We start from the raw sequence: 13,242 nt of genomic DNA, 5'->3' as shown, positions 1-13,242 counted from the left end.
GGAGGGATTAAAGGGGGAGGGGTGGCATCACTAGTCAGGGAAAATGTCACCACGGTACTCAGAAAGGACAGACTGGAGAGCTAGTTTACTGAGGCTTTATGCATAGAACGAGGAATAAGAAAGGTATGACCATATTGCTGGGATTATAGACCAGTTAACATTCCGCGCTATATAGAAGAACAAATTTGTAGAGCAACCACAGACTGTTGCCAGATACATGAGGTTGTGATAGCAGGTGATTTTAACTTTCCACATGTTGCCTGGGACTCAAATACTGTAAAAGGGCTGGATAGGAAAGAGTACGTCAAACGTGTTCAGGAAAATTTCTTAATCGGTACATAGAAGTCCCAACTAGAAAGAGTGTAATACTAGACTTCCCTATTAGGGAATGAGACAGACCAGGGGACAGAAGTTTGTGTAGAGGAACACCTTGCATCTCGTGATCATGATGCCATTAGATTCAAGAATATTATGGAAAAGAATTGGATTGGTCTGGTCTGCAGGTTAAGATTCTAAATTATAAAAAGGCCAATTTTGATGGTATCAGAAAGGATCTGCCAAGTGTGGATTGGCACAGGTTGTTTTCTGGCAAAGGTGTACTTGAAAAGTGAAACTTTCAGAGTACAGAGTTTGTATGTTCCTATCAGAAAAAAAGACAAGGATAATAGCTTTCGGGAACCTTGTTTTTCCAGAGATATTGAGGCCTTGGTTAAGAAAAAATGGAGGTACATAGCAGGTATGAACTGGTAAGAACAAATGAGGTACTTGAGTACAAGAAATGCAAGAGAACATTTAAGGAGAAAATCAGGAGGGCTAAAAGAAGGCATGATGTTGCTCTAGCAGACAAGGTGAAGGACAATCGTAACGGCTTCTACAGATATATTAAGAGCAAAAGGATAGCAAAGGAAGATCCTCTGGAAGATCAGAGTGGTAATCTATACATGGAGCTGAAGGAGATGGGGGAGTTTTCAAATAGAATTTTTCCATCTGCATTTCCTCGGGAAATGGACACAGAGTCTATAGAAGTGAGGCAAAGCAGCAGCAAAGTCATGGGCCGTATACAGATTACAGAAGAGGGGTTTTGCTGTCATGAGACAAATTAGGGTGGATAAATCCCCAGGGCCTAACAAGGTGTTCCCTCACACCATGTGGGAGGCTGGTGCAGAAATTGCAGGGGCCCTGGTAGAGATATTTAAATACCCTTAGCCAGGGGTGAGGTGCCAGAGGATTGGAGAATGCCTAATGTTGTTCCGCCGTTTAAGAAAGGCTCTAAGAATAAGCCAGGAAATTACTGGCTGGTGAGCCTAACATCAGTAGTGGAAAAGTTATTGGAAGGTATTGTAAGGGACTGGATATGTAGGTATTTGGATAGAAATAGACTGATTAGGTACAGTCAACATGGTTTTGTTCATGGTAGGTCATGTCTAACCAATCATACAGAGTTTTTTGAGGAAGTTACCAGTAAAGATGATGAAAGCAAAGTAGTAGATGTTGTCTACATTGATTTTACCAAGGCTTTTGACAAGGTCCCGCATGGGAGGTTGGTCAAGAAGGTTTAGTTGCTTTGCATTCAAAATGAGGTAGTAAATTGGATTAGACCTTGGCTTTGCAGGAGAAGCCAGAGAGTGATAGAGGTTGCTTGCCTTTCTGACTGGAGGCCTGTGATTGGTGGTGTGCCTCAGGGATCGGTGCTGAGTCCATTGTTGTTTGTCATCTATATCGACAATCTGGATGATAATGTGGCAAAATGGATCAGCAAATTTATGGATGACACCAAGATTGGTAGTATAGAGCACAATGAGGAAGACTATCAAAGCTTGCAGTAGAATCTGGACCAGCTAGAAAAAAAAGCTGAGAAATGGCAGATGGAATTTAATGCAGACAAGTATGAGGTGTTGCACTTTGGGAGGACCAGCAAGGGCAGGTCTTACACAGTGAGCAGTAGGGCAGTGAGGAGGGTGGTAGAACAGAGAGTTTGGGAATACAGATCCATAATTCCTTGAAACTGGCATCACGGGTACATAGTGTTGTAATGAAAGCTTTTGGCACATTGGTCTCTGTAAATCAATATATTGGGTACAGGAGTTGGGATGTTACGTTGAAACCGTATAAGACGTTGCTGAGGCCTACTCCCCTAATTTGAAATACTGTGTGGAGTTTTGGTCACCAAACTACAGGAAAGATGTAAATAAGATTGAAAGAGTGCAGAGAAAATTTTTGTTGGCATTGCTGGGACTGGAGGACCTGAGTTATAGGAAAAGGTTGAATAGTTTTGGATTTTATTCCCTAGAAAGTAGAAGATAGAGGGGAGCTTTGAGAGAGGTATACAAAATTATGAGGAGTACAGATCAGGAAAATGCAAGCAGGCTTTTTCCACAGAAGTTAGGTGAGATCACAACTGGAGGGCATGAGTTAAAGGTGAAAGATGGATTCTTTAAGGGGAACATGAGGAGGAATGTTTTCACTCAGAGGGTGGTGAGATTGTAGAACAAGCTGCCAGTATAGGTGGTGGATACAGGATCGATTTCAACATTTAAGGGAAATTTGGATAGGTACATGGATGGGAGAGGCAAGGAGGGGTATGGTTTGAGTGCTGGTTGATGGGACTAGGCAAATTAATAGTTTGGCATGGACTAGATGGGCCAAAGGGCCTGTTTCTGTGCTGTGGTGTTCTATGAGTCTAAAATTCTAATCATAGAGATGACATATTTTTGACTTCTTTTATCTGTCTTTTAGCCATAGACGCAGGCTTTTACTGTTCCAATAGTTAATGTGGCTGATAGACCTTGAAAAAAAATAACTAATTCTAAACTGTGTACGTATCGCAAAACTAAGCGCAAAAGAATTACAAAAGAACTTCTCTTATTTTAAGAATTACACCCAATCTGAAAATAGAGATGTAATGTACACTATAAGAATTCAAACTGTCTTGGCCTGAAACGCCACCTATACTCTCTTCCATAGATGCTGCCTGGCCTGCTGAGTTCCTTCAGCATTTTGTGTGTGTTGCTCAAACTTTTTCCTCACTTTAAACAATAACAATGACAAAATGAAAATATTTGGGAGCTTTTGACATCCTTCTGGAGGTGAAATATCAACCATATTTCTATGCTTTGACAATTCTGACTAAAAGGTTGAAGGTTGCTTCACTTTTTTTTGCAAGAGAAAATGAAATGATAGTGAAATATGATCCATGTGTACACATGAACATTTACTTTCCATCCAGGTACAGGAAGCAAGACATAATCGGGATGATGATGCTGTGAAAAAGGCTGTTAATGAGTATGATGAAGCACTTGAGAAGTGAGTTACATTTAGTAAAATCCTTGAAGTATGTGATTAGAATTTAGTATTTGCTTTTCAGATGTGGCTGGGTATAAATGTTCCATGACAAAAAGACAACAAGGCAGACTGTTTCTACTCTTCCCCTTCTCCTTTCATTTAGTCGTGCTATCAACTACCAAGGACCCGTCTCTAAAATTCTTGATTTAAGCCCCATCACCTCAATACTGTTTTCTAAGAATTTCCTTAAAACCTGCCTTTTAAACCAACCTTTTGGTCTTAACATGGTCTTCTGTGCTGTACAGTCTATTAAATAATGGCTCTATAAAGCATTCTTAGACTTATCCACATTCAAAATGCTATATAACTGCAGCTGTTTTATGGAAGCTATATATTTTTTCTAGGATGAAATTCAGTGGAGGATGATCCCATTGGAATTATAATCTCATGCTAGGTGTAAATTTCTTTTATCATGAAACTCATCTTCACTACTTCTTCCAGTTTTATCATTCAAAAGAAGTCATTCTTTCACCACTTCACTTCCACAACACCACCTCAATCCAACCCTTTTTAATTTCCCTTAATGTTAATATTAATAATTCATATTGACAAGGAGCACACTACGGTATTTGCTGCTCTATGTACTTTATTGTTAAGAATTATCATCGGTTCATCACTTCTTGCCATTTATGTTGTAAACTTATTTCAGTTGATCAGTTTTGTCAGTTCCTCTGTAAAAAGCTAGTAACCGAATAGTTAATGTTATTGTTACAACACTGTAACAGGCCCATCTGACCAATTAATCTAATAAAGGTTTGTCTTTGGAATGTGGGAGGAAGCCTTAGCACTGGAAGAAACAGGGAGAAAGTACAAACTCCTTGCAGACAGCAGCAGAATTTTACCTTGGGGTAGCATTACAACAATCATTACATAACCATATTACCGTAATCACTTGTAAATCTCTTATATCCTAATTGGTTGTTTGTTCCATAATAGCACATCAACTTGTATTCAGAGAATAATTACTCAGATCGAATTGTGTCACCTTGCTCTTAGTAACTTTCAACTCCATATTCCACTTCTTCCTCAGTTTATCAATGTGTTGGATTGCCCTCAGCCTGGTTCATTCCTCACATTCAGCTACTGCAGGGATCGCTGGGGCAGTACTAACCTTTTACACCACTCTTCTCCCATTATCCCTGTAAGCTTCACTGTCAGAGGATTTCCACAAAACTAACCAGTTCACAAGAGGCAAGTACATTTCAGAGAACAAATTCTGAGGTCATGTTCCCGGCTGTGCTGACATTCCTCTTACAACTTGATCTTCTCTTACCTTTTTAAAGAAAACTGACAACATCACTCAAAATATAAAGTGTATCTAATATCTGTACTCAGTGCAATAAGGAATTGCTGATTTACCAATGCGGAGTCCAGCAGCAGAACTAGAGAGCAGATGTGCTGCAGTACTGATATGTGGCCCGCAGCTAGCTGGTGGTTCCGCCTTCCCTTTGTAGCTTCCTTTCATCTTCAAAATTACTGCTAATTCAACCACTCCCTTTGTTTAAAACAAAATTAGTGATACATTGAATAAAGTTAGCTCCAGAACACCATTACAAAGTGTGGAAATGTCATTTTTGAAAGGCTATTAACCTCTGGCCAAAAGTCAATTTATTTAATATTGATTTAAATACAATAAAACTACATACATACTTCCTTTGATCTAAATACTATGGTACTTTCATGATTATTTAGAAATAACAATTTAAATGAACTTTTAAATTAACCAGTAATTATCAAAATTAGCTTGTCAATCTATATTTACAAACAGAACTTTTTGGACAATTCCCAGCATTTTACTATCCACCCCAGTCACTAGAGCCCTGAAATAAAATTTCTAGGACAACACAGCTTCTTTATTTATCTTCCACCAGATATTGGGGAATAAAAATACTCTGGTGATGTTATGAATTACTATTTCTTCCAAATAAGAGCAGGGAGTTTATGCTGCAACTTTACATTGTACTGATGAGGCTGCATCTCACTTGAGGAATGATATGTTCTGATTGATTCTAGCAATGAGGGGACATGAACTTGCCTGGGACTATACTCACTAGAATTCAGAAGAATGGGTGGGGATCATATAGAAACATAAAATATCATGAAAGGCATCATTAATGTAAATGCAGGAAAGTTGTTTCCACTGGTATGTGAGACTAGAACTAGGGGAAATAGCCTCACGATTTGGGGAATAAGTTTAGGACAAAGATGAGGAGAAACTGCTTTTCTCAGACAGTCGTGGATCTATAGAATTCTCTACCCAAAGAAGCAGTAGAGATTACTTCATTAAATATATTTAACTTATAATTAGATTTTTACATGGCAGACGGGTAAGGGTTATGGGGAAAATTCAGGTAGGTGGAGCCGAGTGGATGGCCAGATCAACCATGATCTCGTTGAATTGCAGAGCAGGCTCAACAAGCCAGGTTGCCTGTTCCTGTTTCTTATGTTCCTGAGGGATTTAAGTGGTCCAGGTTTCAGATACCTGTGCATTGACTTTCAATGTGATTCTTGTGAGATAAGCTTATGCTCAGAATGCACAAGCCTTCTTTTGAAACACTGATTGACCAAACCTACTGAGAGCCGGGCAGGATCTGAATAATGCAGTGGTTAGTTAAACTTCTTTTTGCTATAAAGAAGTATCATTGATAACTGGCATATCTTCTCAAATTAAAGAAGAAAATGTTGGAAATAGGTCAGAAAAAAAAATCAGAGTTCATGTCTCTGGTCAAAAGCCTTGTGTCAGAGTTAAAATGTACAATAAAGCTTTTTTAATAAAGAGGAAAGGGAAGGAAAGTATAAAGGGGGAAGAATGCAAGACTATTTCTCACACTGGGTTATTGTCATATTACAGATAAACTTGCAGTTTGCTTGATAATGAAGGATCAGTGTAAGGTGACATTCCCCCAAATGAGTGGTCCAATATCCCTAGGAAATACTTTTACAAGCTACCAAAATAGGAATAATACAATAGAGATCTGTGAGCTTTTTTAACATTTGTCTTGTATTAAGTTTGCATCTTCATTATTAAAAACCTAATGGAATGCATTTTCTCAGGTACATTCCAGTGCTTATGGCTCAGGCCCGAATCTATTGGAATTTGGAAAACTACCAAATGGTCGAGAAAATCTTCCGAAAGTCAGTGGAGTTCTGCAATGAGCATGATGTTTGGAAACTGAATGTTGCCCACGTTCTCTTCATGCAAGAGAACAAGTATAAAGAGGCAATAGGCTTCTATGAGCCAATTGTGAAAAAACATTATGATAACGTAAGATACCAATGTTTGCATGTTTTTAAGAATAATAGTTTAACTGTCATTCTGTGTCCCTTATGATTAAGTATTTATTATTTCAATTCTATAGCTATCAACCAACACAATTTACAAAATGAATTTAGTTATTAAAAGTTGATTATGAATATGTATGCAGTTGATGTTTAGGATTATTACTCATAACCAAACTACTTTTGAGAGGTACAGTATATCTATCCTGACATGAACTAACAGGTGCTCAAAGTGTGAGCACTCAATCACCTAATTCAGTTTATCTTTAGTTAATTTTTTTAAAAACTTAGTAAAAGCAACAATAGTACATGAACAGCATTGGTCAATTGATCACCACAGGTTTTTTTTATGGCTGTCTTTTTGGAAGTGTCCCTACTAACTGTGTGATCAAGGCTTTTCAAATTCAAATCAAGTATAATCCCTAACCTTTATGGATTCCTTATTGAATCAATTAGAAATAGTTTGTTATTGAATACCCACCCAAGAACTTGTGTTGACGGGCCTAATGTAAAAGCAATTCAATGACATAATGTTTTTTCCATCTGTTGGTTACAAGTTATACCTACCAGGTGCCAGTTTTATTGTGTGTCTAATATGTGATCTTGAATTCATGCTGCAGTATCCCAAACCAGATGAATCTTTACTCAGATCATTAATAGGAATGTACATTTTACACAGTATGAAATTCATCAGTCTCTGACTTTTTAACACATTCTTCAAAAGTAAGAGACTAATGAATGCAGTGACCAAAAGTTGCATATCATCAAATTAATCAAGTTCTTGCAAACTAATAAAATTTGATCGTTTATGATAAACATACTAAAATAAGTGAATTTTTAGACAGTAAGATAATTGCACTGGATTGACTTAATATTGCAACCTCCATGTAATTTCAATGACAGAAATACAATACATTTTTAAAAATAAGATCATTTTATATACATTATTAAATGTACCTATTAAAATATTCATTGTTATCTATTTTTAAATATGTATTTTTTAATCTTTTTGGTTTTTTTAATGACACATCAGTTTCTCCAAAAAAAAATGGTAAATCTTTTTAACCTTGTGAATACACTTAGCAGGGTGGTGAAGATTAGACACAAATTTAATTGTGCATGTCATTTTTTACATTCACTGTACCATCTAATGACTACATTCTCTTACATCTATGAAGTACTTGAGAGGCTGTTACACAGGACCTAGCCCCTCAGTCTCCAGTGATGGCAAGACCCTAGACACCTGTCCTCCACCCACACTCTCTCATCCCCCAAAGCTTTTGTGGTGACTGCACTATTGTTCATTGTGTCCCTCAGCATATACTCCTGCACCCAGGAATATGCTATTCGCACAAGGACATCTTATAATAGGAAAATCATATAGTTTAACATGTGGCTAAGGAGTTGGTGTAGGAGGGAGGGCATCAGATTTTTGGATCACTGGGCTCTCTTCCAGGGAAGGTGGGAACTGTACAGATAAGATGGTTTACACCTGAACTGGAGGAAGTCTAATATCCTAACGAGAAGGTTTGCAAGTGCAGCACGGTGGGGAGGGGGGGGAAGGGGTTTAAACTAGTGTTGCGGGGGGGGGGGTGGGAACCAAAGTACCAGAACAAATAGTGGAGTGGTGTGGGAACAGATGTTTTTAAGACCTTAGACAAAGTCAGGAATCAAAAGGTTGAGCATGGTGCGAGTAATGTTCTGAGCTGCATATATTTTAATGCAAGAAGTATTGTAGGAAAGGCAGATGAGCTCAAGGCATGGATCAGTACATGAAAATATGATATTTGGCCATTAGTGAAACTTGGTAACAGGAGGGTCAGGACTGCCAGTTGAATATTCCAGGGTGTCGTTCTTTTAGACACAACAGACTGGGAGAGATTAAAGGAAAAGGGGTGTCATTACTAGTTAGGGAAAATGTCACAGGAGTGTTCAGTCAGGACAGACTGGAGAACTCGTCTAGTGAGGATTTATGGGTGGAACTGAGGAATAAGAAAGGTACCACCACGTTAATGGGGGCTATATTATAGACCACCCAACAGGCGATGTAATTAGAGAAACAAATTTGTAGAGCAATCACAGATTGTTGTAAGAAACGTAAGGTTCTTATAGTAGGTGATTTTTATCTTTCCACGTATTTACTGGGACTTCCATACTGTAAAAAGACTAGATGGGATAGTTTGTCAAATGTGTTCATGAAAGTTTCCTTAATCAGTACATAGAAGTCCCAACAAGAGAGTGTACAATACTTGATCTGATATAGGGGATAAAACAGGGCAGGTGACAGAAGTTTGTGTAGGGGAATACTTTGCATCTGGTGATCATAATGCCATTGGTTTCAAAGTAAATATGGAAAAGGATAAGTAAGGTCCGCAGATTGAGATTGTGAATTGGAGAAAGGCCAATTTTGATGGTATCAGAAAGGATCTGACAAGTATGAATTGGGACAGGCTGCTTTCTGCAGAAAGGGTAAGTGGGAGGCCTTCAAAAGAGAAATTTTGAGAGTACAAACCTTGTATGTGCTTGTCAGAATAAAAGATGAAGATAACCGTTATAGGGAACCTTGGTAGGACTGATCAGGGTAAGTCTTACAGAGTGAACGGTGGAACAAAGGGATCTGCGAATACAGGTCCATAATTCATTGAAAGTGACGGCACAGTCAGATAGGGTTGTAAAGAAACCCTTTGGAACATCAGCCTTTATAAATCAAAGTATTGAGTACTGGAGATGGGATGATATTTTGAAGTTAAGTTGGTGAGGTCTAATTTGGAGTATTGGGTGCAGTTTTGGTCACCTACGTGCAGGAAAGATGTAAATAAGGTTGAAAGGGTACAGAGAAAATTTAAAAGAATTTTGCTGTGAGTGGAGGACATGAATTATAAGGAAAGATTGAATAGATTAGGACTTTATTCTACTTTATTCTTTGGAACATAGAAGATTAAGGGTTGATTTGATAGAGGTATACAAAATTATGAGTGGTACAGATGTGTGAATGCAAGCAGGTTGGGTGGGACTACAATTGGAGGTCGTGGGCTAAGGGTGAAAGGTGAAAAGTTTAAGGGAAACATCTTCACTCAGTAAGTCGGGAGAGTGTGGAAGGAGCTGTCAGCGCAAGTAGTGAATGCGAGCTCGATTTCAATGTTTAAGAGAAGTTTGGTTAGGGTTATGGACGGTAGTGGTATGGATGGCTATGGTCCTGCTGTAGGTCAATGGGAGTAGGCAGATCAAATGGTTTGGCACAGGCTAGATGGGCTGAAGGGCTTGTTTCTCTGCTGTAGTTTCTGAGTCTATGACACTATGTATCAGTTAGGCTTTGGACTTTGAATATTTTTAATTTAACCAACATCACTAACACCTTCCTTTCTATTTCTTATAACACCGCTCATCTCTCTCAGTCAATGTAGAGTTTTACATTTTCCTGTAGTGTTCTCTTTTAATAAAAAATAAACCAAAATATTTACATATCAGCATGAATTTTCACTAATTCATTGGCCCAGAATTCTCTTTTGTAGTGCATTGTTCTTGTTTATTCACTGTGCAGTAAAGCCAGCTGATCTGGTTCTGTGTGCATATGAATACTACATAACATATTTTTACTGCCCATATGCAGTTGACAAAAAGTGGGCTAAATACTAGAACAGGCATAATCTGGAGAGCTAAAACCAGATACTGTGTTCAAAGGATTTGTTCATGCCTTGGCTGTTGCTGGAAAGCTTAACAGTGAAGATCAAAAAAACATAAGACACAGGAGCAGAATTAGGCCATTCAGCCCATTGAGTCTGCTCCACCATTCTGTCATGGCTGATTTACTTTCCCTCTCAATCCCATTCTCCTACCATCTTAGACATTATTAATAATCATAAACCTATCAACTCTTCTTTAAATATACCCAGTGACTTGGCCTCTGAAGTTATCTGTGACAGTGAATTACACAGGTTCACCATTCTCTGTCTAAAATTCCTCTTCATCTGTGTTAAAGAGATGTCCTTCTATTCCAAAGTTGTGCTCTTTGGTCCTAGACTCTTCCCGTATTGGGAACATTAATTCTAAATCCACTCGATCTAGACCTTTCAATATTCAATGGGTTTCAATGAGATTTCCCCCCCCCCCCCAACCCACCATTCAGTGAGTATAGGTTCTGAGCCATCAAACACTCTTCATATGTTAACCATTTCATTCCCAGGATCATTCTTGTAAGTCTCCTCTGGACCTTCCCCAATGCCAGCACATCCTTCCTTAGATATGGGACCCAAAACTGCGCACATTCCCTCAGAATATTTTTAGTCATAATTGCTTGATAATATTGTAAATGCTAGATTCTGCATGGGGCTAAATTATTATTATCTCCTTTGGAAAAGGTTTATCTGCCGTTTATAGATTAGCAATAGGGAAATTAATATATTAAAAGGTTTTCATAATACAATATCAATTGTAAAACATTTTTGCAAAAAATTATGTATGTTCTTTAAATTTCATAAAGATAATTAATTTTAGTAAAATGTAATTTCTACTTGTCACATTTTAAGGGAGATTTTTCTTAAAATATTGCATCTATATTTCATCAGGATTTGTACTTGAACATGGCAAATTTGCAGGTAATTTAGAGTCCATTCTAATCAGATTTCTTTTAGAATTGTGCCAACATTAAAAGTCATTAGTAAATAATCGTTTTAGCGGTCAGATAGTATATGAATTGCTGAGTTCCCAATTTTATTAATTCAGCAAGGGAATACTACATTTTAAATGTATTTATTATGCTTATTAACCCTATGTTGCTTTATCTGGAATTTTTACACCTGCAATTCTGTGGTTGGGCCACTGTGATAGCAAAAATCTTTCTCTACAGTGACAACTAACATTGCAGTTTAATGGAACAAAGTGACAGTGCGAACTGTTGGTTTTGTTTCAAAGGAAGAGCTCTGGTATTAAGTATCTATTGTAATGAATAATGTAAATTTGCAATACCTTAGACTAAAATTTATATTGAGGACATTTTTGCAAAATTGACTTTTTAACAAATTTGATTAACCTATGAAATTGTTTTAAAGTGGATATTGAGATCTATTTTGCTAACATCCATCGGATAGAACTTAAGGAGACTTTGTTAACTATTATATGTAAAACCATTGCATTATTTAAACTATATAAGTTAGGCAAATTGATTAAAAGTAGCTTTTCAGGTATTTATATAAGATCTTAGTAGGTCTTCTGTATTAATAATTTATTTCAGAGTGCGTACAGTTCATTTTATGGGATTTTAATTACATTTCAAACAATGTTTTTTAAGCTAAATTGTCCCTGTAAAGTCTTACCATATGGGCTTCAGTATCATTATATGATTGACCTAAATAATTATATTGATTTACTATAATCTATACGTACCACCAGGTGTAAAATGTAGTGGTTTACATCATATCAGATAAAAGTTGTGTGCAGTACTTGGCAAGTAGCTTTAGTAAACCCTTAACATGTTTTTTAGATAGAAGGGTAGTTTTGCTTGAAATATTATGTACCAATAAAGTAATAAAATATAAAAATATTAGATATATTTAGAAATTTAATACACTTAGGAAGTAGTTTGATAATCAAGTAAATCTCAGGTGTGTGAAAGTGAAAATGTTAATGATCTCGTTAAATTTCACGGCAATATGTGCTATAACGTACAGTATAACTAACAGTATTCTGAAAAACTATGAAATTCTAATTGATGATTCTAGTCAAAAGTTATATGAAATTAGGAACATGATACAAAAATTACTTCATGTGTGATATGGAAACAGAAAAGATGAAGTTGAAAGATTGTCTTTAAACCAGCCAATAAGCAAGCAGAGAAGAAAACCTTGACTAAATATTAGAAAAGTACAGCTCACTTCCCAATGTACCGCTGCTCATACTTACAGATGGCTACTTAAGAAACCATTTCAAAGCTCCGCTTTATTAGCTATCCAAAGTACACACTTTATAATGCAAGTATTAGGGAGTAGAGCCTAAGAGAACCATTGCTTTAGATAGGAACCACCTACTTCTCTTGAATTTTGATATTGTTTCATTGAACCATTGCCTACTATTCATTCTTGCAAACAGGATCATCTGTATAAACAAAAACAATTGGAAAGACATTTTTGCATGGTTGACAGATTTTAGCTCTTAGAATTAACTGCAAGACAAATCATCTCCAATTGTTTTACAGAGGCTCAAGTAAAAGTGAATTATCTAGATCTGTGTGCTCAGTTTTTGATATTTCATGTACTTTATTAAGTATATCATGCTAGTGCACTTACTGACACCAGAATGTTTCTTCTTAACAGTTCAAGCTACTGTAACAATGATGTGAAGTATATGTTCAGTTTAGGAGCAGGTTTCAACAATGAAACATGTTTGCAAGCAGGGATTCCCTGTGTAGTCAAACACTGCATTCTGTGCTTATCAGTGGCTTGTCAGACCACCTGTACAGTTCTGATCACAAAGAAGGGAGTCAGAGTTTGGTGGTAAGATTAATCCCAAACCTCAAAGAGACAATAGAGAGGTGACATTGGGATACATAGACGCTGTCTGAAATGTGTAAACTGTATTGGAAGGATGAGGTCAATACAGTACTCAAGGAGGTCATTCAAAATTCCA

General features: G+C 37.1%; 1 protein-coding gene across 3 annotated transcripts in view; it reads left to right on the top strand.

The window, feature by feature from the left end:
- ift70 (intraflagellar transport 70) overlaps nt 1–13,242 on the top strand; it is a 104,751-nt gene that overhangs the window by 68,863 nt on the left and 22,646 nt on the right. For all 3 annotated transcript variants that reach the window (XM_063057384.1, XM_063057383.1, XM_063057385.1), the window contains exons 13-14: nt 3,227–3,303; nt 6,397–6,607. In XM_063057384.1, coding sequence (XP_062913454.1) covers nt 3,227–3,303; nt 6,397–6,607 — 288 coding nt within the window. The remainder of the gene's footprint in view (nt 1–3,226; nt 3,304–6,396; nt 6,608–13,242) is intronic.

The sequence above is a fragment of the Mobula hypostoma genome, chromosome 9, assembly GCF_963921235.1.
Source record: "Mobula hypostoma chromosome 9, sMobHyp1.1, whole genome shotgun sequence".
NCBI lineage: Eukaryota > Metazoa > Chordata > Chondrichthyes > Myliobatiformes > Myliobatidae > Mobula > Mobula hypostoma.
The sequence above is the reverse complement of the archived record's forward strand: the minus strand, read 5'-3'. Positions and strand labels throughout refer to the sequence as shown.